The sequence below is a fragment of the Cadophora gregata genome, assembly GCF_030347475.1.
Source record: "Cadophora gregata isolate MNR1 chromosome Unknown scaffold_2, whole genome shotgun sequence".
NCBI lineage: Eukaryota > Fungi > Ascomycota > Leotiomycetes > Helotiales > Ploettnerulaceae > Cadophora > Cadophora gregata.
In genome coordinates, this window is record NW_026695925.1 from 3,011,316 (window position 1) to 3,036,096 (window position 24,781).

The window sequence follows — 24,781 nt, forward strand, 5'->3', positions numbered from 1 at the left end:
CTGTTTCTTCTGGCTTGTAATTCAATTCAATTTTTTTATCACTAACCGAGCTCGTCAGCCATGTTTGGAAGAATATAGGGGAGATTCAGAAAGTAAACAATCTTGTAGCCTCTAGCGAGTGGGAGTCGCGAGGAAGCGGCTTTAGCGAAAAACTTTCGGCTCTTCAGACAAGAACTTGTCGGCTGCAATCCTGATCACAGAGGAAGCAAACAGTAATGTCAAATCAAAGGCAAAAGACAATAAGTATGAGCTTTGTTCTCATAACAAATCACAGCCCAACTAATCCAGCCGCTCTCCTCCCTTCCTCTCCACTCAAAATCGCATCCTCACCACCCCATCCAACAAAATTACACTCATATCTCTGCGGCCCAGCATCCTTCTCAAAATCTTTCGGCACCTTCCCTCCATCCAAGAATGCTTTAACCTGCTCTCTCATATAGCTCTTGTTAAGCTCCGTCGTTGGTGTTGCAGCAATATATGCCACACTTGCGTCAAATTCGCCAAAATGCTCAACTTCAACAGCATGGAGCATGTCGCAATGCCACCAGACTGTATCTCCAGGAATCATTCTTGGGATGTTGAACATACATTCTGTCATGCGAAGATGTGGATGTGAAGATGGAGAAGCATATTGTGAATCGTTCCTGAATGTTCCCGGAAACCAGGGGTCGGAGATTTCGAATATCCATTTCGAGGCATCCATGATATCCTCTTCTTTGGTAGAGATTGGAGGCTTGAAGAAAGGCCGGAGAAGAATATAGGCGATTGAAGTTTTGACATCAGAATATAATACTAGACTTCCCTCCGACTTCCCAGCGCCTGTCAAGGTAGTCCAGCCTTGAAACGCGCGCAGAACACTAGAGTTATAACTCTGTCCAAAGATAGATTGCTTTGCATCTTTCCGCTTCTCAATATCGTAGCAGTCATGCTTCTCTGGACTTCCCGCGAAGATCTCCGAATACACTCCTTGATAGGCGGGATCAACCCATCTGCATAGGGAACCAGCATCGATATGTGGTCCTAGACCCGGGAAAGGAATCTTCGGAGGTCTAATCCGGACGGCATCTGCGTATGATAGGGGATCTGTGGATGTGGTAGGTGAAGTTGGTGAGTCATGCCACCAAGAATTCAGTTCGCGCTGAAGGCGTAATTGGCGAGGATGAGAGCGAGCAGAAAGTTGTGTCGGGGACCAGTACAGACTCAGTACGAAAAGAGTTGCCACCGGCCAGCCTAAACTAATCAGATTTGACCCACCACGCCATGTCATTAACGACCTACCAGTAACTTTCGACTTATTATCCTCATAATACTTCTTCACATCCTTGTACCACTTTGTTGCCAAGTCTTCACTCACGACACCCCTAACAACAAAACATCCCCTCTTCTGTAGCTCAGCCTTCTTGTCACCGCTCAACTCTAGTATCTCATCATACGACACTTCCGGAATGATGTTGGTGCCCTTCTCGCTGATCTCATCAGTAAGGATCTCAAGTTCTTTGCATACATTCAGCCAGCTGGTTCTGATAGCTGCTTCACCATAACTTTCCACGATGTCCTTTTTGTATTGGATCAGCTCTTCTGGAGGAGCACCAGGAGCACCTTCGCCATTGCAGGATGTGAAGACTGGCCATGAGGTGAATGCCTCCGAAGGGAAACCTGGCATTGCGGCAGTTGAAAAATGCGAGGGCAATACTTCTTCGCACAACAAGCGTTTGTGGCTCTCCTCATATGGTGAAGATGTACAAAAAGACTTCCGATATGTATAGAAATTGCACTCAAAGTCAGGGCTGTGCTTTGGATGGCAACTACTTAGGTGCGGGGAACGGGTTGATTGCCCCACTCTTACGAGCATTTCTAGTCATGTAACTTGAGTTGATCGACCGCTTGCTACAAGTGGCAAATGTACCCATAGCTGGTACATGAACCAAGTTTCATGAGCGGAAGCGAGGTTTGGACCAATAGAAATCGCATGTCTTAAAGTTCAGCATCACCAGCAAACTTTCTCTGTTTACCCCCAACAAATTAGCGAGCTGACCAAACTACCAGGAGCCTATTAAGGCAGTAAGAACGCCTGTATGCTGCACTCGTATATTCTGCAATGGATAAGTTCCTCCTAAGCCAGGAAGCATCCTCAACGTTAACACTTGTGATTGGCCGTTGTCTCTAGCCCGCCTGCTTCGAAACCTTGACAGGGACTTTCGTGACCGGCTCAACACCATCAACAACCAAATCCTCATGTCTCGGCTCCCCCTTCATGATCGATTCCAGATCCGGGACATCACTATGCTTCTCCCCATCAAAGAACTACACCCTTTCGTTAGCACACACTGTTGTCTGTTCCCTCACAGCGCATGAGACCTCAACATACCTCATCGATCTCTTCCAAAGTCTTCCCTTTCGTCTCAACCCAAAATAACAATACAAAAACAAGTTCAAGCACATCCCAAGCCCCATTGATCATATATGTCTTCCATCCAATAGCATTTAGCGCATGCGGGAACGCGAACGTCACCAGCAAGCCTGCGCCATTGACGATGAATGCGTAAATTGCCATGCCGTTCGAGCGGATGCTGAAGTTCAGTACTTCGGGAGGATATACCATCGTAAGTGGTGTCCATCCAAAAGAGTATGAGCCTTGGAATAGGAAGATTGATGCTACGGTACCGTAGACTCCGGCAGTATTGGTTGAAGTGCCGTAGGCTGTATGGAGACGTTAGTTCCTGTGTCAGAAGGTGGGTAAGAAAGAACATACCAGCTGTGAGACCACCGATCATAAAGATGAACATTGTCAGAAGACCAGTCGACCAGACAGCCAGGGACCTGCGACCCAGGATATCCAGGAGTGATGTCCCAAAGAGGCATATAACCAGACACCAAGCATTGAGAATGATGTTCTACTCAAAAGTCAGCACGCATCGCACCAGAACCAAGGACTTGAGACTCACAATCTCAAGTTGAGTCGTACTATCCGTGATGCCCGCATTCGTTAACATCGTCCCCAAATAATAACTAACAATATTATTCCCACTCAACATCGTAAACACCGCAACACTCAAGCTAAGCATCATCCTCTTCCTAGCACCAGGTGTCTTAACAGTCTGCAGCAGACTCAACGTCTCACCCTGCTCCTTCTCCCAAGCAAGCGTATTAACAATCTCCTGATACTGCACTTTCACAACCGGATCGTCTTTATTGCCGTCTGCGCAAGTAAGAGCAATAGCTTCGATAGCTTCTTCTTTCCGTCCCTTATGGATGAGCCATCTCGGAGACTCTGGGATGAACAGTAGAATGACGATACAGAGGATACTGAACAGACCTTGCAAAGCAGAAGGAAGTCTCCAAGCCCACGTACTCTGCATCCTCGCCGTTCCATACGTAATACCAGCCGAGATCAGGCCCCCGACGTAATAAAAGTCAAAGAACAAACCCAAACCCCATCCTCGCCACTGGGGCTTCAGCGTCTCGGCAATGTAGACTGGGCCAGCTGTCGCACTACCATTCATGCCCAGTCCAATCAAAATGCGGGAGATGACGAACATGGCTATGTTCTGACTGGCTGCTTGGAGGATTGCGGCGAAGATTGTGATGAGTGCTGCGATGAGCATGGCGTTTTTCCGGCCGACACAGTCAGTTACGAGACCGAAGAACATTCCTGCTAAGCAGCCACCGAGCCAGACTGCGGAGGTATTGAGAGCGAGTGTCGTGGTCGTGAGAGAGAAGTAGTCTGTATATGACGGAAGGATGTTGAGTGCGTTCCTGGAAACTATTAGTTGGGCTTTAGAGTGTTTGGGATGTGCATCTAATATTCCATCTGAAAGAGTTCAGACACAGAAGGGTGACATACATCATCGAGCTATCAAACCCTAGAGTCTCGAATAGTGTCAGCATATATTTCCTCTGTGCCTGAGAAGCAACTTGCTGTAGCCATAAATGTCGACGAAACTACAATCAAGACCGACACAGCCTTGCTTGACCTTGGAACCCATTTCGTGCTGGAAGAGAACGACATCCCTTCGCCAGGTACTGTCTCCTCCAAAGTCTCCAAAGTACAACAAAGTCAGGTCAAGCAACTACAACGAAAGTCAACAACCTCAAGCGAGGTGTTTCAAATTGAGAAAACAAAAAGCTACACGACAAAGCAGGACAGACCTGGGACATATACACATATCTAACAATCCACTCCAATACAAATCAATCCCGTCCCAACCTCCAGATAAGAAGCCTGATTTGAACCCACCCGGCCCGCCCAATCCACATTACTCGCAGGCCTCAAATTGAGTTCACAATACTGCACTAAACCCTAAACATGGGGGAAGCTAGGTTGCCTCCGGGCAAGAGTGGATCCAGAAACTGAAGCGAGAAACTCAAAAGTGCCCCTAGGGCCGTCCTTGCACTCATCAAAGACCCTGAAAATATGAGCTTGGCTTCTTTAACTTCATAAAATTTGCGCTAATGCTGACAACTGGTATTCTTTGAGTTGGTCAGCTCCTGTCCTCTGACTCGAGATGGGACGGGATGTACCTAACGGTGCATTTTGAGTTTCGGGTGAGATAGCGGACGAGCCAATTCGCCGGATTCTCGAAAGTCATGGCTGCTAGTAGATAGAGTAAGTTGTATCCGCATGCTGTCGGAATGGTGTCTAAACACCGGAATTTAAGAGTAACAAGGAAGCCTCACGGACGTCTAGCTAGCTAGAACCCTACAGGCATCTCGGGGAGTTTTCTATGCCATACCTTACGACATTATAGTATATTGTACCATTGTTGTCACTGGACAACAAAGCTTTCAATCATTTCTCTATTCATTTATATTTATGGTAGCCTAAAGACATGTTTGTCTCTATTCCCCCACCCCGCTCTCTCCTCCCTCCATCTGGGACTATTTCCAAGATTTATATCTTCTAGATGACCGGCTTTGCATAAAATCAGCGCTTTTGACGACCACCGCAGAGTGGAACATGCAAATCATCGTCACCCAATCGCTCACAAACTCCCACCTCAATTTCTGAATGCAAATCTCATATTTTCTCATCCCCAATTCATCAACACCTGTTTCTTCCCCTTATTCCCCTTCTTCTTTCCCTTCCCCGCTCCCTCACCATCCTCACCCTCCTCTCCATTAAGCCCACCACTTCCACTTCCACCAGCAGCGCCTGAACTCGATCCTGAGCCCACAGCCCAAGGATTCGCCGTCGTGGCAACCGCATTACCTCCTCTTTTTACCATCCCATTCCCATAACCAAAAATCGTACTTTGGGGTTTAGCAGCGGGTGGTAGAGCAGGGAATGCACTACTATCCTTGCCTACATTCCTGCTTGCAGGTCTTGATGACGGTGGTGTAGGACGCGCAGAGGTAGAAGCTGAGTTCGATGCTGAAGCAGAAGATGAAGCTGCCCAGGAAACTGTTGAGATCTTGCCTGTTGGCACGCTGGGTCTGCTTGATGATGATGCTGTTGGAAGACCAGGGAAGGGATTGATGCTCGTGGAGGAAGCAGGTGAGACTGAAGGTGATGCTGTACCCCATGATCGGGTCTGTGAGACTGAGGAGCGAGATGATTGAGCGGTTGATGACTTCAGTTTCAGTACACGGCTGGTCTTGGGTTTTGGTGCGGAGGATGATGAGGAGCTTGATGTGACGGCCCAGTTGAGCGGGATGGAACTGCTGCTACTGCTACTTGCGGCAGGGAGTGACGGGTAATCTTCATTAATGGCACGCCAGCTGTTCCATGCTGTACGAATCGAGTCTGCTTGCTTGGGATCCTCGTAGAGATCCGCCACCTCTCGAACGAGAGTGCCAAGAGCAGAAGACGACGTGTCTGAGAACAAGGCAAAGAAGGAATCGATCAGAGCAGGCGCGGTGATGGCGTTCTTCTTGAAAGAAGAAATGGCACTGCGAAATTGAGAGAGCTTTGTTGCATCATTTTGCAACATGCTACTCGCTCGTTCGACGACAGCTGTATGTCTAACTGCACGTGCATGATCTTGAGGTGACATGTTGGATTGTGATACTTCCGTCGTGCTGACTGGTCGAGGAGCCGTGACGACACTTGACGAAGGTTGTGATATCGTCATTGGTACAGGAGTTCTAGTTGGAGTAGGAGCCGAAGCAGCTGTTAACTGACCTCCGAAAGTACGACCAGTAACAGATTGAGCACTGTGAATAGCCATCTGTCGCTGGAAAGCCTGCTCGTCTCTTCGTAAAGGCTGAGCAGTTGAGGCTGGTATTGCTTCTGCATTCGGATCTCTACCTCTGCCCCGACCACGGCCTTCTCGCTGTTCTCTCTGACTACCACCACCACGTCTCTCCTGTATATATGGAGCTCTGTAATCGAAGGACGAGATATCCACCACTCTCGTATCTCTCCGTACATCCTTTGACAAGGTATTGCCATGCTCTGTCAACTGATGCGCCTTCAAATCCATCTCAGTGGCAAACACAATAAGTTTCTTCTCCAAGCAAGTCGGCTCCCTACAAATCCAATGATCCTTCGTGAAATGCGCAAACAACGCATCGTAGTTGAGAAAGTACTGCGGAGCGCCTCCATTGGTCTCACTACAGATATGACACTTCTCGTGACTATCCCTGCAATGGACATACAGCTCATCATCGCCATAAAATCTTGTCCCACAGAATGAACATAAAGGATGGCCTTTGAATCCACTCTGATCCACCGCACCAGGATTGTCGTCTCCTTTCTTCATATGCTTCGAGAGCTCGGCATCAGTGTACAAATCATGCTCGTGCGTGAAAGTCTTCTTATGCCTGGAACACAGATCACAGATCTTCTTCTTGTGTATCACCCTCACATGTCGATGCAGATCCGGCCAACTGATACAAGACACATCGCAAGTACGTTCCGGACAATTATACTGCAGCAGGAATATTGTGTCCTGTCGAATATCTAAACTCTCGTACTGAATCCCGATATTAGGATCTGTATCAAAGACATCCTCTTTCGTAAAGTCCTCGTACTTCTTTGTCTTGTCGTCCGTAAAAATCACAAGTGGCGCTGGTGTCTTTACCATAATATTAGCTCAAGACATCTCGGAATAATTGGCTGGGGACTACTCACCCGACAATGAGCACAATTCTTGTCCTTATACAGTGCCCGCATTCGTAGGGAACAGACATGACACGTCCGGTGATTACAAGGTGCTATACTCTCATGCTCGATATCCGACGCGCAAATGAAGCACACCTCCGCCTCGCCCTCATCCCCAGCTTTCTCATCCGCACCCTCTGGCCGTTTGTATCTTGCCGCCAGCTCCTGTGCATTCATAGGACTCGGTCTAGGATTTGCTTCTGCTGCTGAAACCGCAGGTCCCATTCTCTGGCCTTGGGTCAGATTCTGGCCTCCTCGTCCACCTCTCCTTGCACTTCCTGCGTTGGCATTGTGGTTCTGGTGTTGAGTCTGCTGGCCGATTTCTCCTCCATTGCCGTTTGCATTTCCTCCTCGCCCTCTCCCCCTTCCTCTACCTTGGCCCCTGCCTCTCCCACCTCTCGAGCCATCGCCCCTCGGTCTCGAAGGCAATTCAGATGTACCAGGGCCAGAAGCAGTAGCTCCCCGTGCACCCGTCGATCCCGCAGCAGCGTCCATTGTGTCAATTGTCTTTTGTACGCCCCTTTCTGTGAGGTCTTTGTTCGTTGGAGCTTTTATTAAGACTACGTTGCTTGGAGTCCTGGCACGTAGACAGTGTCGTTCAGAGGCGTGGGGTACTCTAGAGCAGTTGTTTGCTTGCTGAATGATTTCCTTAGGGGCACCACTAATTTTACAAAGGCCGACGTCCGCACTCAAGCGACCCCGCAGTGACTCCTGTCCGAATTTGTCAGCCTTGTGAACGAGGCTGAGTTGCCTCCTGGAAGATGATAGTCATAAAGAGTCATTTTGAGCTGTCGATATTGCAGGCTGAATCTATTTATGAAAGAAGGTGGCGCACAAGTCCGGGTTCATTTGGTTGGAAATGTGAGTAAGAAGGCGCTCTAATCCGCAAGGAGCCATACCAAAACTCCAAGCGGACGAGAAAGTATATGCAAATATGCTTTGTTCAAATGCATCTTTCAGGTATCGTGCTATGTAAGGTTACAGTCCCGAATATGCATTCGTAGAGTTCATTACCTCCTTTCATTGAATACCGCTACCCATGAGGCACTCCACCCACCCAGGTCCATGTCGGAATCAAAGCCCATTCGTTCATTGCATGCAACGCCGAAGCAGAACCTGCCATACAAGCCGCACCATATCCTATCATTTCGCATTGTAACGCCCTTCCTTCCATGTCCCCTCATTTACGATTTCGTCGCCCTTATTTCGCCTCTCCAAATACTCCAAGCCCCGATCATTCATTGACTATTCCTCCACATCATAGAGTTGCTTGCTGAGGATTTTATTCATGGTAAACATATGTACCTTATCGACCTTGAAAACCGACTGTAGCTTTTCGTCGCAGCGGATCTGTCGCTTGTCGGCTGGATCTTGGAGGTCCCTCGCCTTGATATACTCCCAAATCTTCTTAACGACCTGAGGACGGGACAGCTAGAAATGAACCTCGTTAGTAGAAATCCCTAGGAGACAAGAGTCGACATTGAGGGTAGAAAGAGGCCAAAACATACCGTAGGCTCACCAACCAACTCCGCCAAAGGTGCACTCAAATGGTACTGCTTATGAAAACCTCCCTTCTTTGGCTTCTCCTTGACCTCTCCATCACTGCCCAGCTCTACATCACTATCATCATCCGCCCTGACCTTACTCGCGCTCTTCCTTGGCTTCTTGGGCGTACGCTTCGTCTTGACCACCTTCTTATTGCCAGCACCTCTTGTAGCTCTAGCAGAACGATTTTCAGCCGCCTGCAGCATAGCCGCTAGCTTGGCATCATCCACCGCTGTCTTCTCCTTCTTGACCTTCTTCTTAGGCGGCGCCGCATCTTCTTCAGAGTCGGAGGGAGAGGATTTTATGTCTGCGGAGGCAGAGTCGCGCGAACTGCTGGGTGGTGTTGATTCTTGCTTGACGTCTTTGGTTCCGTGGCCGTTTGTAGATGCCTCTTCGGCGGCGCGAGTAATAGCATCGAAGTGGTTGAACCGGACGTGAATGAGGTCGGAGATTGGGCCCTACATTGACATAGATATCAGCTGTGTTCGTTTTTTCTGCGAAAAGAAATGCAGAACTCTGCATAAGCTTAAGCGTACCTTTTTGTCTGATATGTCCTGATTTAAAGCAGCCTGCAATTGCTTGCGAATCTGCTTGGCCGAGATGGTCTGGAGGTCGCTCTTTTTGAGAATGCCATCGATGATAGCAGTGTACTGCGCCGTTTCAGCGGGGAGTACTGTATTATGTTAGCTAAGGCATTGCATGGTAGGAATGCGCCCAAGCTGGAGTTGTGGTTCTTACAAGACATCTTCCCTGTTCTGAGGTATGCAGTCTTGTCTCCGCAATGCCACCAAGGTAATGAACCAGTTGAATACAAAGTAGGAAGGGAGTCAGGTTCGTTCCTTCTAAAGGCGGCCGTGAAACTGAGGTGCAGAGGCCTGACTCTTGGTGTTGCGACAGCAAGCTGGCGGTCCAGCAGTGTCTCAAGCCACGGATTAGGAGAGAACAAAAGACAGTTTCAGGAGTTGGATTCGCAGAGAAGACTTCCAGAAGAAATACTGCTAGCCAGTAAGTGTCCTGGTAAGTAAAGTGAAGTGTGCAAGTAAGGTGACTGCTCTCAAGGTGGTTCCCGCCAACAAGCTATCCCTTCAAAGGCTGGGAAGAGGGAGGGGTCAACCGCCAGTTTCGTAAATGAGTCCAGTTTTCTCTCTCCAAAAGATGGAAGAACAAAAGATCGAATGACAAGTCGCAGGTTCTTTTTGTTGCGAGAGGTTGCAATGTGGTTTTGGTGGCTCAATGGGTGGTGTGCGTTGCCGTGGTCTTCTTGCAGGTGAAGTGAAGGTGAAATAGCTACGGGATGCGCCACGACTAACCGTGCCGACCTGGGGCTGCGGTCCTGGGAGACGAAGCTTGGCAACAACAAAGTCAATATGTTTTGAGAACACAGCGCGCATAACAGGAAGATGAGAATGATGATCGGAAGAAATATGTCCTGTTTTTACGCCAAAGTTGGACGGAGTAAGCTCTTTGCCCTCATCTCACCTAATGATGTGTCTAGAACCAATTTAGCCACTTTGCCAAAATTCTAGACCTGGCCAGGAATCGACGAATGTAGCCTGCACCACAGGGTTTTCAGCCTCACTTCTCCTCTTGTGATCACAGTTGAAATTTAGATCATGAAAGCGCTGTATTCGCTGTAGCAGAAAGCTGCCAGGTATCGTCCAAAAACAAACAGTCAATCATTAGGGTCAATCATAAACCAACTACTTATACAAGGTCGTCCTATCTTCCAACTATTTTTGAAATCCGCAATAAAACCCCAAAAGCTCAAAGACCAGCAGGCAAATAGTACTCCCTAAAACGATCCGTTTCATCCCATTCCACTTGATAAACCAATTCCCAGCAGACGATCAATAAATTTGGGAAACGTCTTGTCCAAAAACTCAGATATCCATCCGGCAATGGGCCAACATCTTTCTTCAACTTCTCACTCATATCTTCGTAGTGATTTTTCTTATTTCTCAGAGCACGCAACAGATCCAGAAGTCTGGTTCCTGTATATTTTCTCTGCTTGCCCATTGACTCAACAAAGTCCTTGCCCAAGTGCTTGAGAAAGTCTTGACGACAGACGTAAGGGGCCTGCTTCTCTAATTCTGCCAGAGTGAAGGATGGAGGATCACGCGGCTCTTTCTCAAAGTGGTCGGAGACGTCGCAGAGGAAGTTGAGACGCTTCTTTGGCGACCAAAAGAATGGATGTGCCATAACTTGACGCGCTTGCGGTCGTTGTTTTGGATCCGCTTGGAGCATAGAGCCAATGAGATCTTTCGCCTCAAATGCATAATCCCCGAGAACTTCAAGAGGAGCGAGGTTGTACTGTCCCTTTCGAATGTTGACTTCGCGCATAAACTTGTCGCCGCAATCGAAAGGATGAGAGCCTTTGGTCAGGACGTAGAAGAAGACCAGGCCAAGCGAGAAGATGTCGATGGCACGTGTAGCTCTGCGGTTTGGAAGCAGATCTGGATTGAGCAGGAGGGATCCAGAGTTACCATCAGTGCTAGCATCAACCATTGCTTGATGAGCCCGACCATCCTTGGCATCGTCGTCGAGGAGAAGTTCTGGAGCGCGCCAGCCCGAAGTACCTGCAGCGTGCGCTGTTGTCGCACGGAACGATGATTGTTCGCCCTCTAACTTTTTACAAAGGCCGAAATCAGAAACAAGAAGCCTGGGTTTGCCATCCTTGCCCATCGCGACAAGGATATTTTGAGGTTTCAAGTCTCGATGGACGATTCGGAGCTTGTGCAAATGCTGAAGACCGTTGGTGATCTGATAGAGAACGTTAGGTAAGTCTCTTTCACCAGCCTGTGCCAGATCACGGTTGTTTTGAGGCTTGTCGATGACATCGGCAAGAGATGCTGGGCACAACTCCAATGCAATGTAGAGGAACTCTCCCGCGCTTTGTTGGGCATAGTAACGAATGACTGTGACGATGTTAGCATTGAGCCAAAAGAGCATGGACGGTGGGGAGTTACCATTTGGATGGTCATCACTTTCTCTTAGAAGCTTGGTTTCTTGTGATGCAATATCGAAAAACTGGATGAGCATCCGCTTAACGGCAACATCACGTCCATCGAAATTACCCTGAAAGACTAATGTGCCATTACTACCAGTCCCGATGAGTCTGTCAGTGTTGACTTCAAGAGCTCCAATTCGTATGATTGGTCCAGAAACTTCTTGAGGGTCGCTTGGTATTGTACGGATATCAGGCTCAAGTTGAGGTTGCTGACCGAGCTTCTGAGCATTTCGAACAGCATCTTCAACAGTTGGCGGAGGTTTTGGTGTTACAATTCCATCATCCGATGCACCTTGAGAACTAGCTCGGCCTTTCTTGTGCTTGACACCCCCACGGCGACCTCGATGTGCCTTTTTGGTTTTCTCTTTCTCCGGACTTCCAGGTGGCTTTTGATCTGCTGGAGTCTCAAGATTTGTGATTGGTGGCAACTTGTCTGCCGCCCCATTCGGAGCGACTGTTTCTTTAATTTCGACCAATGGCACGTCGGATGGTCCGCCCAGAGAAGGTACGTCCAGAACCTCTCCCTCGGGAACGGCTGGGAGACGGTCACCGAGATCAGATGTCTTAAGAACGACACTTTGCGATTTCCGATCGACTTTCTGGTCCCATATATCTGACATGCGACCGATTTGTGTGCGAACCTCTCTTTGTTTACTGATAACAAAGACCGCTATCAGACAATAGAGGAGTGGATTGTGGAAGAAGTCCCGCAGATAATTGAATGCTTGGCGAGGGAGTTGACGTAGAAGTTGCGGGAAGGTCAGATCCCCAAGTATGTCGACAGCATTTTCAACTGGCGCCGATATATCGCTGTTGTTCTCCTCCGTATACCCAGATATGGTCAAGGGGTTGACAATCTGGGCAACTTCAATAGAGTGTAGCCCAACCAGCGCCTCTGAAAGTCGATCATGATCCATGACATCCCATTGAGGATGGTGATCCAACCAGCTTTGTTGATTGCATTGCGCTGGCCTAATACCTCGAACAGCCAAAGGATAGGCCTTTCCCGACATAGCAAACCAGCTTCCATCCTCGGTATGATTGAGGAAGATGCTGCTGGCTCTCTCGTTGAGCGAAGTCACGTCCTCATTGCTTGGTGGTAGCGGTTGTGGCAGCAGAATCAGATTAGGATCGCCTTTGTCAACACTCCACGGTCTAGCCACGTCAAACACACGTACCACTGGAGTGGAGAATTTGTGATTGAACATTCGTCTAGGTTCGTTAAGATCTCTTCTGTCATAGTCGAACCCGAGTATCCCTCCGTCGTGCCCAGTGTAAATATACTTGTTGTCGAGGGATTTGTGGTGCTGTCGTTGCAGATCTTGATCAAAGTTGTTCGGACCCCATTCCGAGAATGTGAGGGTGGTGATATGTCGTCCATCTTCATACCCATGAATTGTGACTTCATACTCTGTTCTACCCAGGGTCAATGTAGCCACTTTAGGACACTCTTCTTCCGAATCCATTCGGCCATCTGAAGCCTTGCAATTCTGGTTTCCCATGGCACCTTGTGAGCCAAAATAGCTTATCACATTCCCAGTGTTTGCATCAACGGTGACCATGCTCGTCTTCTTCCCACCATTGTATACGACTTCCATGGTTTCGTCATAGTATGGCGTCTCTTCAACCAACCCTTTGATTGTAAGACCAGTGTTTATCAACCCGCGGCCGGGTCCACTGGGAATGTACAGGAACAAATTACCATCTCGACTCGGCTCGACAATCCACAAGTACTCGTCAATCGATTTTGGGTCGTAGTTCGGGTCGGCCGTTGATCGGTTTCTTCGGTGGTACTCGGTTTTCACCATGGGCATCTCCACGGACAGATGCCACTTCTCCCTGCCAGTCTTCCTCTCCCTGGCATGTAACTTCCCATCGACGGTCGCCAGAAGCACAAAGTCTTCTACTTCCCAATCCTCAAGACTCCGCGCAATGTGCGGCGAGCCAAGCCCAACCGTAGTATGGAGGGGCCGTCTTGTAGGAGGTGCTGCAACGGCAGATTTTGCCGGAGCCAAAGTTGCGATGGCGCTCGCATCGTTAATATTGTTGTTGTTGATCTGCACACCCTTATTGGGGGCTATGGTGTTCTTGCGTTTCCCATAACTGGCAGGTGTCTCCACGGAATGAGGTATCTTAGTCACCTCGATCCTATTGTTGCCTTCATGAGGTGACTCGTTCCGCCGGACCGCGGGTCGCTGCTGCTGCTGAGCGTCGACAAGCCATGGTAGGAAGAGGATGGCCGCGGCTAGTAGTATGAAGTTATTGACGTGACCATCTCGAGGAGGCCGCCGTCGCGGCATTGTGGACCTTCAACGTTGCTGCTGGGGTGGAAGACAGAACAAAGTCTGTCTGGAAGCGATTGGAATTTGATTGAAAACGTCGTGAGATGGAGTGAAAGACGGGCTGCTCGTCGTCGTCGTCTCTATCGATGATGAAAACGTAGGATCAGAACCCCTCGGGGGGTGAAGGGAAGGACGTTGGATCGATATTAATAACCGTTGGATGTACTGCGAAGTCGTCACGGTTGTTGTGTTTCAGGAGAATCGATGGAGGTTCGGCAGGCTTCGACGCACGTAACTTTAGCTCCGGGAAGCAAGGAGCAAGGAGGTGCGGGGCTGGTGGCAGGACTCTCGTTTCGGGCTCAAAGGCAAAAATAAAAAAAGGCTGAGCAAGACGACGACGACGGGAGGTTACTTTCAACGGAAGATGGCGCGCCTGGGAAGGCCGGAAAGGAAGGCCACACAACGAAAGTATCCAACAGGTTAATTGCAACAATTGTCAAGTGGCGATCGATCAGCCGGCGCATGGGCATTGGTGCTATTTGAACATTTGACACAGGGCGAGAGCGAGAAGGGTCAACTCTGGTCCGTCAGCTTATTGCATCTGGTCTGTGGGATGTGATTCTGTTATCACGCTACATTTGTGCCACCACACTTCCTGATTCGTCTTGTATTACGCTTTCCTCGGCTGGACCTGCGAGTCGTCGGTTTCGCTCCCACTGGTCTTGTTCTTGCGCTGCAAGGGGGCTATGCTTTGCGCGGAAACGTCTAATTCACTCATGCCAGGAATCAGGGTAGGAATGTAAAAAATCTTATAAGGTGGTGTGGAAAGAACGTCTCAAGGTCAAGGTTGAGTACAGTAATCGATGCTGCTTCTCGGCAATTCACCTGTGTTCAGATGGCACAGGTCGTGTGAGCACCGGGTGAACGAAACTTGGTCCCTGAGCTCCTCGTACCACAAAAACGAATATGGGGCAAGTGTGTGATTGGATCGATGGAACATTCAAAGGGATCTTCAAGGGAAATGCGTTTGTGCCGAGTTCCTGGTGCTGATCCAGCCCTGTTATGCCGCAGTGAAACAGTGTTGCAAATCTTTGTCCGCTAGAGAATGCCCTTGCTGGAAGATTTCGAAGTCATTCCATTCATTATTGAGGCTGCAATATGATCTATGGTATGGTACAACGCTCGTAACTTTTCCCCATTTCATAATACAGAGAACTCCGGCGCTATTCGTTCATCAAATCACCTTTCGCGTCTCCGTGGTGCACTACGGATGATATTGTCCACTCTCAATAGAAGCTATCAAAGTGTTAGCACTGTCTTTGATACAGTCAGAGGCGAAACTTACTTCAGCAGCTTCGGATGCAGATGAAACAACAGCCTTCTTGAGCTTGTAACTCTCAATCACTCCAAGCTCACGCATGTCTGTGATACCACCCCCTGGAGTAAGCAAATCCAAACCGTACGTAGTCATGCCATCGTAAATGGCAGTTCTGAGCTTCGCAACAAGATCACTAGAGTCATAACCTGCATTGTCGGCGAGAATGGTAGGTAATTGACGGAGAGCAATAGCAAATGCTCCAACAGCAATTTGCTTCTTTCCGTCAACCTTCAGAGCGGCTCCCTCGACAGCCTTGGCCATCAACATCTCAGCGCAACCACCTCCCAAAGTAGTTCTTGGCTCCTTGACAGTTTGTGACAGAACTGCTAGGGCATCATGAAGAGATCGCTCAGCCTCATCTAGAAGCTGCTCAGTTGCTCCACGGAGAACAATAGTGCAAGCCTGACCAGCTGCAACGCCAGAAAACTTGATCAAGGTATCCTCACCAATGATCACTTCCTCGATGAGGTCACAGTGACCGAGCTTTACTTGCTCTGGGTGGTCAAATGTTGATGTAATGTCTCCACCTGTAACCAGAGCCAGTCTCTCTATCCCATCGAAGTCTGCATGCTCAATAGACATAATTCCAGCATCCGAGAAAAGCTGCTCGGGCCAGTTGTAAATAAGTTGACGATTGATGAAGCAGTTGATGCCATGTGCTTTGATCTTCTCGACCTTCGCCTTCATCTTGTCCTTCTCCGCCTTCTCTAGCTCAGCAAGCTTTCCTGTCGAGGTAACCTTGACCCGAGCGCCAAAGATCTTAATTTTGTCCGTATCCATAGCAGTATTTGCGATCAAGATCTTGGCTTTCTCTAACCGCTTCGGTTGGTTCACACCGATTTTCTTGTCCAGAATGAAGCCTTCGTCAAGGTATGAATCCATAAGCTTTCCGCCGGCCTTCTTGATGATCTGGATGTGGCTGAGATCGGAAGAGCCCTTCAAACGCAGGACAGCATCGCAAGCCAGCTCTGCAAAATGGTTTCGGTCTTGCGACAAGACTTTCGAACTCAGAGTCGTCCTTGCAATAGCTAATAAATCTTTCTTGAAAGCCTCGGGGTTCTTGCTGTGGTCCACCGCAGATTTCTCCAAAGCTGCCAGCGCCGCATGGCTTGCTATTCTGTATCCTTCGATAATGGTCTGTGGATGGATCTTCTTGTCCACCAACTTCTCTGCCTCTCGTAACAGCTCTGCAGCTAGAACTGTGACTGATGTGGTTCCGTCTCCAACTTCATCATCCTGGACTTTTGAGATATTGACGAGAACTTTGGCAGCAGCATTATCGAGTGCTATCGATTTGAGGATTGTTGCGCCGTCATTAGTTACCAATATCTCCCCTGTCGAAGCACTTTGGAGGATCTTATCCATTCCCTGAACAGCCAGTTAGCAGGCGTGCAGGTTTATCTGGGCGAGTCGGCAGCTATGGGGAAAATACCTTTGGACCCAATGTTGACTTCACTAAATCTCCAACAGCGATAGCACCCACTACAAGCAAAGTATCAGCACATATCTCTTACACGTAGCTCGCAACAAATATATAAGCCTTAAATCTGCATCATATTGGCATCTGCCAGCTTTAAGAGAGCTTCTAGAAAGCGGCGTCAGGAGAGCTTGCGGAAGCTCTCTACCCTGGAGGATTGGGCTTACCAAAAGCCGAAAGACGAGCATTCTCTCCCTTCTCCTCAGTAGTTCCATCGTCGAAGATCTGGGTAGGATTGAAGGACGCCATGATTATGGATGTGTTGTGTTGATATTGTGAGGTTGGCTCGGTATCGAGGCAGCTTCAGGCGCGTCCTCAGAGTCCCTAAATTTTCGCGCGACAGAGTCTCGCCTAAATTCCTAGCCCACCACACCACCGCAGGGCTACGGACAAATGATACCTGGATGTCGATTTTTCTTGAATACTGGCGCATTTGACTCCACGACTGACTCACTGTCTCACTCACAATAACTCTGCTGCCTGCTGAAGGGACTTAAAAGCGATATTCCCGCCGAGAAGTCTGCGAAAACGCTAGCCTGACCCGACTTCGCGATCCCACACAAAAAAAGCCCGCCGACGAGGGGTAAAAATCTACAATCCACGAAGACAAGTCACAAAATAGATACAGACAACGAGAGAGGAGGCCACCTAAATCGCAATCATGGCGCCGAGCTTTGATCACCTACCAGATCCAGAGGAGGAGGATTACGATGAGGATGAGGAACTTGACTTTTCAGATTTGCGAGAGAGATTTGAGGTTCAGCTTGAGCAAGGATTGGACGCATTTGTGGTCATCGATGGACTGCCAGAGGTTACGGAAGAGACAAAGCCAAAATTGATCAAGTTCTTGAGGAGGAAACTGGAGCCAGTCGGAAAGATAAAGGAGGAGTCGATTCACATGCCACTGGATTCCTTCGGAAAGTCAGAGAAGTAGGTCTTGACCTGTGCTGTGCCTTGACCTATAAATACTGACAATCCCCAGGTTTGCGTTTGTTGAGTACTCTTCCCCAGCTGAAGCCGTCGCTGCATGCAAGCAACTCGATGGTGTCCCTCTCGATAAGAAGCACATCCTTAGAGTAAACAAGTTGACGGATATTGAGCGATTTGGCCGAGAAGGACGAATTGATGAGAACTATACAGCTCCGAAGATCGAAGATTTCCAGGAGAAGGAGCATTTGCGATCATGGCTGGCAGACCCAAGTGGCCGTGGACGGGATCAATTCGTTATGTACAAGGATGATAGAGTTCAGGTCTTCTGGAACAACGAGAAGGATGCGCCAGAGAGCATTGTAGACCGACAGCACTGGACCGAATCCTTCGTACAATGGTCTCCTCTAGGCACATACCTTACTTCTATGCATCAGCAGGGTGTTCAGCTCTGGGGTGGCCCATCTTGGATCCGACAAAAGCGATTCCCTCATCCATTTGTCAACTTGGTAGATTTTTCGCCCAACGAAAAGTACATCACAACCTGGTCAAATCGCCCAATCGTTATTGGAGAAGAAGGTCATCCAGCGCTGTCTGTTGATGATGATGGAAAGAACTATGTTATTTGGGATATCGAAACCGGCAAACCACTCCGATCATTCGCAAACCTTGACCTTCCAAGCAACTCAGTTGATGAAGCTGGTCAGCCAGTAAAGCGGAAGGTTGTCTGGCCAGCATTCAAATGGTCGGCTGATGACAAGTATGTTGCGCGATTGACACAAGGTTCGTCGATCTCAGTCTACGAACTGCCCCGTATGGGTCTTCTCGACAAGACATCAATCAAGATTGATGGTGTCATGGAATTTGACTGGGCACCTGCCACGCCAAGAAGAGAAGGTGTCAAGACCTACGAGCAACTTTTCTGCTTCTGGACTCCTGAAATCGGCAGCAACCCAGCCAAGGTTGGATTGATGAGCATCCCCTCCAAGGAAATTGTTAGAACTCTCAATCTCTTCAGCGTCACTGATGCAAAGCTTCACTGGCAGTCAAATGCCGACTACCTTTGTGTCAAGGTCGACAGACACTCGAAGTCAAAGAAGTCCCTAGCAACCAGTCTTGAAATCTTCCGTGTCCGTGAGAAGGGAGTACCTGTTGAAGTTGTTGATGGTATCAAGGACACCGTCATCAATTTTGCTTGGGAGCCCAAGGGAGACCGATTCGTCATCATCACCACAGCCGAAGTTGTCGCACCTTCAGCTGTTCCACCTAAGACATCAGTTGCATTTTACTGCCCAGAAAAGGTCAAGGGTGCAGGTGTTGGTAACTTCAAGCATATTCGAACCTACGACAAGAAGAACAGCAACGCCATCTACTGGTCGCCCAAGGGTCGCTTCGTCATCGTCGCAACTGTTCACTCGCAACAAAGTTTCGACATGGAGTTCTTCGATATGGACTTTGAGGGCGAGAAGCCAGAAAGTGACAAGGAATTGACTGCCAACTTACAACTCATGAACACTGCTGATCACTACGGTGTTACCGATATTGATTGGGATCCAACTGGCCGATTCGTCGCTACCAGTGCATCGATTTGGAAGCACGCGGTATGTTTCTCTTTACATGATTTGACATTCATATAGCTAACGCATAAACAGATGGAGAACGGTTACCACCTGTACGACTTCAAGGGCGAGCAACTCCGCGAAGAGCCAGTCGAGAAATTCAAGCAATGGCTCTGGCGCCCACGCCCAGCAAGCCTCTTGTCCAAGGAAGAGCAAAAGCAGATCCGCAAGAACCTCCGCGAGTACAGCAAAGTCTTCGACGAGGAGGACAAGGACCGCTTCGCATCGGCCGATCTCGCAGTCGTCGAGCACAGACGCAGACTACTCAACGAATGGCTTGCATGGAGAGAACAGATCACCCAGGAAGTCGCCGAGGAGAGAGAAGCTCGTGGCCTTCCACTCGATCCCATCGAAGGTCTTATTCAGAAGACCGACGAGAGCGAGGACCAGGTTATCGAGGAGATTGTCGAAGAGATCGTGGAGGAGACCGAGGAGATCATGCCATGAGAATTTTCTGGGCTGTTGTTACTGTAGTTTTTCCATTTCATTGCCAACCTTCTCAGGAGTTTATTTACTTTCTTGCATTTCTGCACGCCTACTTGCCTGGGGTCTTCATGCTTTGGGCTACGCTATGCAATGCCGAAGGTGGGATGCATACTTGTCCATGAAATAGAGATGCCAGCTATGAACTGAGGGGATGACATGAGTGCGTAGATCATTCTAAAAGCATAGCAATGCAGAATCAAAGAAAGTATGAACCATGACTTTGTCTCGTTTTCTTCGTTATGTCCTGTGCAACCTATCTAGATATCCTTACATGGACTTCCTTCACTGATGACCATCCATAATAAGTCCTCCAATCGCAGATATCAATTCAACAACACCACGATGTGCTTCAAGCACGTAATACTAACCATCACGGATCTCTCCTTCCCACTCACGTGTTGCTACAGCTCCATTTAAACCCGATCTCACATCTCAAAGTTCAAGCTTCTCTCATCCTATCCTTCCTCATCTACAACAAATTCTCACAGCTCATCATTCCACACTTCTTTTCAATTTCCTCAAACTGTAGTAATTAGAAAGTGAAGATGCCGCCCCTGGCTACAATCGGTATTCTTTCTATTGGAGAAATGGGCATGAGCTTTGCGAAATTGCTCGTTGCGCATAATTACCGTGTAGTTACGAACTTGGAGGGTCGAAGGTGGGGTTGCATATTTGATTTATTTTGATGCTATTCAGGTGCTTTGCTCTGCCAACTTTATTCTCGAAAAATTCTCTTCTAGGGCCGCCATCTTTTTGTGGAGTTCCGCTCTTGCTTTTGTGACAATTTCTTGAGTGTCGAAATCTGCATGCTACGGAAGGACACAAGGGGCTAGATTAAAGGTTTTCCCGACTATAGCAGGTCTCAAGAGATGAAAGGCCATGATGCTGTCTGCTGTACTTTTTTCCTGCTTCTACTGGACTTCATCCCAATACCTGTCAAGATCATTCGCTACAGGCTTGAGCAGGAGCAGTGATCCGAGCTGACGTCTTCTAGTGCAGAAACACAAACACGCGTCAAAGCAGCTTCAATTGAAAGCCTCCCCAGCGACACATCTCTAGTCACGGAATCAGACTACATCTTCTCAATAGTCCCACCTCGAGACGCAGTCGCCACCGCAAAACGCATCACAAGCGCCTTCGCTGCAATATCTACTCCTAGATCAGCGCCACTCTACTACCTAGACCTCAATGCCATATCACCAAACAGCGCCCGCTCAATAGCGACACTTATCTCAACCGAGGCACCCGAAATCAAGTTTTTAGACGGTGGCATTATCGGCGATCCTCCATCCAGGAAAGACGCCTCAGCTCAGCCTACTACGACATCCTCTAATCCACCCACATCTCACACATGGAACAGACCTTCCGTCCCAGTCTCAGGACCTGATCCTCTCTCTGAAGCTCCAATATCGGGCCCAACTCTCGAAGCTTTGTTAAACGTCAAACATATTTCTTCCGAGATTGGCCCCGCTTCTGGTCTGAAAATGTGCTTCGCAACAACAACGAAAGGATTTACAGCTCTCTGTATCCAAGCCTTCACTACTGCCTCACGCCTCGGCGTCCTCAATGAACTCAAAAGCGAGATGTCAGAGCGTATTCCTGGACTATACAAAGCCAGTGGCGGGGTGGTCAACATGGCGCCAAAGGCTTACCGATGGGTGGAAGAGATGAAGGAAATTGGACGGACGCATGGAATGGATGGTGGGTTTGATTTTGAGGGGAGGGATGGTGATAGAGGGATTTTCGACGCTGTGGGAGAGGTTTATCGGGTCGTTGCTGATGAGACTGTGTTGGGTGAGGAAAAGACGGAGAGGCGGAAGAGGGGTCGGACGGTGGATGATGTTGCTCTTGCTGTAGGTGATGGATTGGCTGCTAAGAGAAAGAAGGATGAGTGAGGTTTGACGAATTTATAGAAGTAGATTTAAGCTGATTCTGTCTGTTGAGTAGGCATTCTCTTCCAAATTCCTCCTGCTCTTGAACACTGCTCCCGAACACCAACGCAGTGAAGCCTAAGCATTATCCGTAGGTTGGTATGATCTTGGATTTCCAGCTTTCTCGTACCCTCTTTAGTCTAGGCCGCCGACTTTCCCACTGCCAAAACTAGTCTCTGAGCCACACCATAACAGCCCTCTTCAAAAGACCGACAAAGCTGCAAGGCTGAGAAAGGCGGTCCTGCGTGCTTACCACCTCTTCTTTAGGACTAGCGTTTTGCAGACCACCTTCGCTTAGGTACAGCTCTTCTTCACCTTACCACTTGCCAACGACTCTCCCCAGCGCGGTGACCAGCTCTTACCTACTCACCTTCTTACTTCATCAACTTAAGCCCACGTCAATTTTACAAACCGTATTTTCCTCCGCGGCAGTCCCATTCGACAAAGCATTTCGGATCCAGTTGAAGTTGTCATTACTTCTTCCAATTCACAACTTGAATCATCACAATGCCGCAAGCCTCATTTAGCGAAATAGGTAGCGATTATACCTTTCTTCCTGGTAGTTTTGTACTTGCTAATGCATTGATTCAGACATGAATGATCCCACGACTTTGGCATTCTACCGACAGTTGATTATTTTTGAACATGACCATTCGAGGCCGGAAGTGCTCTTTCCCAATCCCTCAAAGGCAGAACAACGAGCCATCCAAGCTCTCTCACACAGCTTGGATCTGGTGTATGAATATACGCTGCAGTCTAAAAGCGCAAGGGTCGTGAGACAGCTTTCTGATGACGCGCAACCACCATCCCCGAACCAGGAAGCTGAGCCTCGGGCCGCGGAGGAGTTCCAAGACCAGGACTTTGATCTATCTGGATTCGACTTTTCTACAAGCCTGGATGAAATGCTCGCGGGTATATCAGATGCTCCGCATGGCATTTGCGCCGATGAGTCAACGGAGCTACCTTCATTGAGACAGGAACCGTCTTATTCACAGCCAACATCCACTTGCGCGACCTTCCCATCACATTCGTCTCTATCTGAGGCGTGCTATTCCTCGTCTCCCTTCTGGGACCCCATGCTGTGGGCCAGTCAATCATCTCCTGGGGATTCTGGTATCTCACCAGGTCTGGAACTTCCTTCGCTGAATCCAGACATCGCATGTGCGGCATCACAATCAGTCTCACACGACCCCATGCTAGCCGTCACAGTAAGTCCATCAAACCTTGTTAAACAAAAGATTGACCAGGCCCATACACCCTCTCAGCGTGAACGCCAGCGTGCATACCGGATTGCAAAACTTGCTGGTCTAGAGCGTGTGTCGAGCACCAAAAGCGAAGCTGAAGGATCCATGGTTTTCAATAACTCGGCTGAGGATTTTATTGATGAACCAAGTTACAGTCTGCACCCAGGCGGGAGTAGGTCCGGTTCAGTCAGTAGCGTTCAAAGTCATCGCAGTTGCCGCCCTCAAAGCCGAGTTCAGAAGATTTTTCGACGACAGAGCAGTGTAAACAGCACTGCAAGCTCAGGTTATCGGGAGATCATTTTCGATTCCAGTTCTACGCATTCAGCTGGTAGTGGAAGCTCATTTGGATCTGCGGCTTCTGGCCGGCGTACACCACTCTCAGAAATTGCACGTGCTGGCTATAACATCATGAGAAAAGTTGGTGCATGCTGGAGATGCAAGTTCCTCAGAAAAACAGTCAGTTGCACCCTGCGATTAGAATTTCTCTAATGCTATTCAGTGTGATCCACGATCACCGTGTGCCATGTGCCCCAAAAAGAGCAGTCAACATGGGTGGATGGCAGTGGGTTGCCAACGCGGCTCCTTCGAAGCCAGAGAATACCTCTGCCTGGCACGGACAGCAGAATCTGAATATGAGGACCTATCAGGGTATGACCTGAGCGAAGCCGATGTGGATTTGCTGAACAGATTTCATTCGTCAGGAAACGAACAGCGAACCAAAGACCTAGCTGAGATCAAGAAGGCGGGGCCTAGACTCGCGAAATACGACTGCTTCCAGGACACTCCTTTGTGTGAATTGGTTAATGAAGTTATTGGACAGTTATGCAACTCGGAGGGAGACCTCGCCAACTTTACGCCCATTGATTAAATGCTTGTTGGATATCATCTGGGAATGGTTGGATCATCCACCTTCTTCAGCATCTGCGACTGATCTGCGAATGATGGTTACGGTTCTGTTCGAGGCTATAAAATATCAAGATAAGTACTGGGGCCAAAATCAGAGTGTGAGTTCTTCCTACCCAATTGTATCTGCCGAATGCTCAGGCTCACGTTCAGGATCAACTGATCGCACTATCTCTCATCTGCTGGCGCAGTTGTCTCGAAGCTCTAAGGGTCAGATATCGCATAAACCTCGATGAGCAACCAAAACACTCTCGATGCACATCGCGAAATTGTGAGATTGTATGTATTGAACAAGTCAACTCAAGCATATCACTCTACTCAAAGGAACTTTCACGTGTGTTTTTCAGCAAAGAGAGTATGCGTAATCGGAAACCTTGGTGGCTGTCGGCTTTTTATAGTTTCTACATTCAGAGCTTCGTACGTAAAGCTTTGATCGTTCTTGGGGAAGACTTCTGCCCGGCAAGGCATTCTGTAAAACAATACCAGCAACTTCAAGTCAGGCTGTTCATTGCCAGTATGGGCACTTACGATCCAATCTCGGAACCCGACCCAGATCTCAGTGGTGCTATCGCCAGAGAATTTGAGAGTGCACGACTAGCCGTTCGAAAGGCGACTTGGGCTGACTCTGGGATACGGTCGTCGGCCGACTATTTGAAGATGCTCTATGAGGACGATGGAGAGCCGATGGACCCGCAAGGGAACCCTCTGTTAATCACGAGGACTTCGGCTTTGGAGAATATGTCTACATGTGAAGATTGATATATGAAGGACAACTCTGTCTCGAGTACTCTATCTCAACACCGTATCTATCAAGGAATGTGCGCCAACCATGCTATGTAACCCACCATTTAATGCAACAATCTATACCAAACCACCGAGC

At 48.7% G+C, this 24,781-nt stretch overlaps 10 protein-coding genes across 10 annotated transcripts; 4 read left to right on the top strand and 6 right to left on the bottom strand.

The window, feature by feature from the left end:
• Nucleotides 1-47: 47 nt before the first annotated feature.
• Nucleotides 48-1,663, bottom strand: ONS95_008279 (uncharacterized protein; the record flags this gene model as incomplete). Its single annotated transcript, XM_058501831.1, has 2 exons — nucleotides 48-1,230; nucleotides 1,279-1,663. The coding sequence occupies 2 exons, from the start codon at nucleotides 1,661-1,663 to the stop codon at nucleotides 269-271; spliced, it is 1,347 nt and encodes a 448-aa protein (XP_058363153.1). The 3' UTR covers nucleotides 48-268.
• Nucleotides 1,664-2,163: 500 nt separating this feature from the next.
• On the bottom strand, nucleotides 2,164-3,849 carry ONS95_008280 (uncharacterized protein; the record flags this gene model as incomplete). The annotated part of the gene is made up of 5 exons (XM_058501832.1): nucleotides 2,164-2,304; nucleotides 2,369-2,700; nucleotides 2,753-2,894; nucleotides 2,946-3,756; nucleotides 3,845-3,849. The coding sequence occupies 5 exons, from the start codon at nucleotides 3,847-3,849 to the stop codon at nucleotides 2,164-2,166; spliced, it is 1,431 nt and encodes a 476-aa protein (XP_058363154.1).
• Nucleotides 3,850-5,027: 1,178 nt separating this feature from the next.
• Nucleotides 5,028-7,597, bottom strand: ONS95_008281 (uncharacterized protein; the record flags this gene model as incomplete). Its single annotated transcript, XM_058501833.1, has 2 exons — nucleotides 5,028-7,016; nucleotides 7,073-7,597. The coding sequence occupies 2 exons, from the start codon at nucleotides 7,595-7,597 to the stop codon at nucleotides 5,028-5,030; spliced, it is 2,514 nt and encodes an 837-aa protein (XP_058363155.1).
• Nucleotides 7,598-8,347: 750 nt separating this feature from the next.
• Nucleotides 8,348-9,392, bottom strand: ONS95_008282 (uncharacterized protein; the record flags this gene model as incomplete). Its single annotated transcript, XM_058501834.1, has 4 exons — nucleotides 8,348-8,533; nucleotides 8,611-9,105; nucleotides 9,184-9,320; nucleotides 9,386-9,392. The coding sequence occupies 4 exons, from the start codon at nucleotides 9,390-9,392 to the stop codon at nucleotides 8,348-8,350; spliced, it is 825 nt and encodes a 274-aa protein (XP_058363156.1).
• Nucleotides 9,393-10,411: 1,019 nt separating this feature from the next.
• Nucleotides 10,412-13,954, bottom strand: IRE1 (bifunctional endoribonuclease/protein kinase ire1; the record flags this gene model as incomplete). Its single annotated transcript, XM_058501835.1, has 2 exons — nucleotides 10,412-11,562; nucleotides 11,614-13,954. The coding sequence occupies 2 exons, from the start codon at nucleotides 13,952-13,954 to the stop codon at nucleotides 10,412-10,414; spliced, it is 3,492 nt and encodes a 1,163-aa protein (XP_058363157.1).
• Nucleotides 13,955-15,175: 1,221 nt separating this feature from the next.
• Nucleotides 15,176-17,040, bottom strand: CCT2 (T-complex protein 1 subunit beta; the record flags this gene model as incomplete). The annotated part of the gene is made up of 4 exons (XM_058501836.1): nucleotides 15,176-15,232; nucleotides 15,282-16,682; nucleotides 16,747-16,796; nucleotides 16,959-17,040. The coding sequence occupies 4 exons, from the start codon at nucleotides 17,038-17,040 to the stop codon at nucleotides 15,176-15,178; spliced, it is 1,590 nt and encodes a 529-aa protein (XP_058363158.1).
• Nucleotides 17,041-17,089: 49 nt separating this feature from the next.
• PRT1_2 (Translation initiation factor 3 subunit b) lies at nucleotides 17,090-20,042 on the top strand. Its single transcript, XM_058501837.1, has 3 exons — nucleotides 17,090-17,721; nucleotides 17,774-19,319; nucleotides 19,371-20,042. Exons 1-3 carry the CDS (start codon nucleotides 17,453-17,455, stop codon nucleotides 19,782-19,784), a joined length of 2,229 nt encoding a protein of 742 aa, XP_058363159.1. The 5' UTR covers nucleotides 17,090-17,452; the 3' UTR covers nucleotides 19,785-20,042.
• A 326-nt stretch (nucleotides 20,043-20,368) lies between these two features.
• Nucleotides 20,369-21,718, top strand: ONS95_008286 (uncharacterized protein; the record flags this gene model as incomplete). The annotated part of the gene is made up of 2 exons (XM_058501838.1): nucleotides 20,369-20,481; nucleotides 20,818-21,718. 2 exons carry the CDS (start codon nucleotides 20,369-20,371, stop codon nucleotides 21,716-21,718), a joined length of 1,014 nt encoding a protein of 337 aa, XP_058363160.1.
• Nucleotides 21,719-22,261: 543 nt separating this feature from the next.
• On the top strand, nucleotides 22,262-23,866 carry ONS95_008287 (uncharacterized protein; the record flags this gene model as incomplete). The annotated part of the gene is made up of 3 exons (XM_058501839.1): nucleotides 22,262-22,289; nucleotides 22,346-23,454; nucleotides 23,498-23,866. The coding sequence occupies 3 exons, from the start codon at nucleotides 22,262-22,264 to the stop codon at nucleotides 23,864-23,866; spliced, it is 1,506 nt and encodes a 501-aa protein (XP_058363161.1).
• A 70-nt stretch (nucleotides 23,867-23,936) lies between these two features.
• ONS95_008288 (uncharacterized protein) lies at nucleotides 23,937-24,660 on the top strand (the record flags this gene model as incomplete). Its single annotated transcript, XM_058501840.1, has 2 exons — nucleotides 23,937-24,002; nucleotides 24,055-24,660. 2 exons carry the CDS (start codon nucleotides 23,937-23,939, stop codon nucleotides 24,658-24,660), a joined length of 672 nt encoding a protein of 223 aa, XP_058363162.1.
• Between the last annotated feature and the right edge of the window lie 121 nt (nucleotides 24,661-24,781).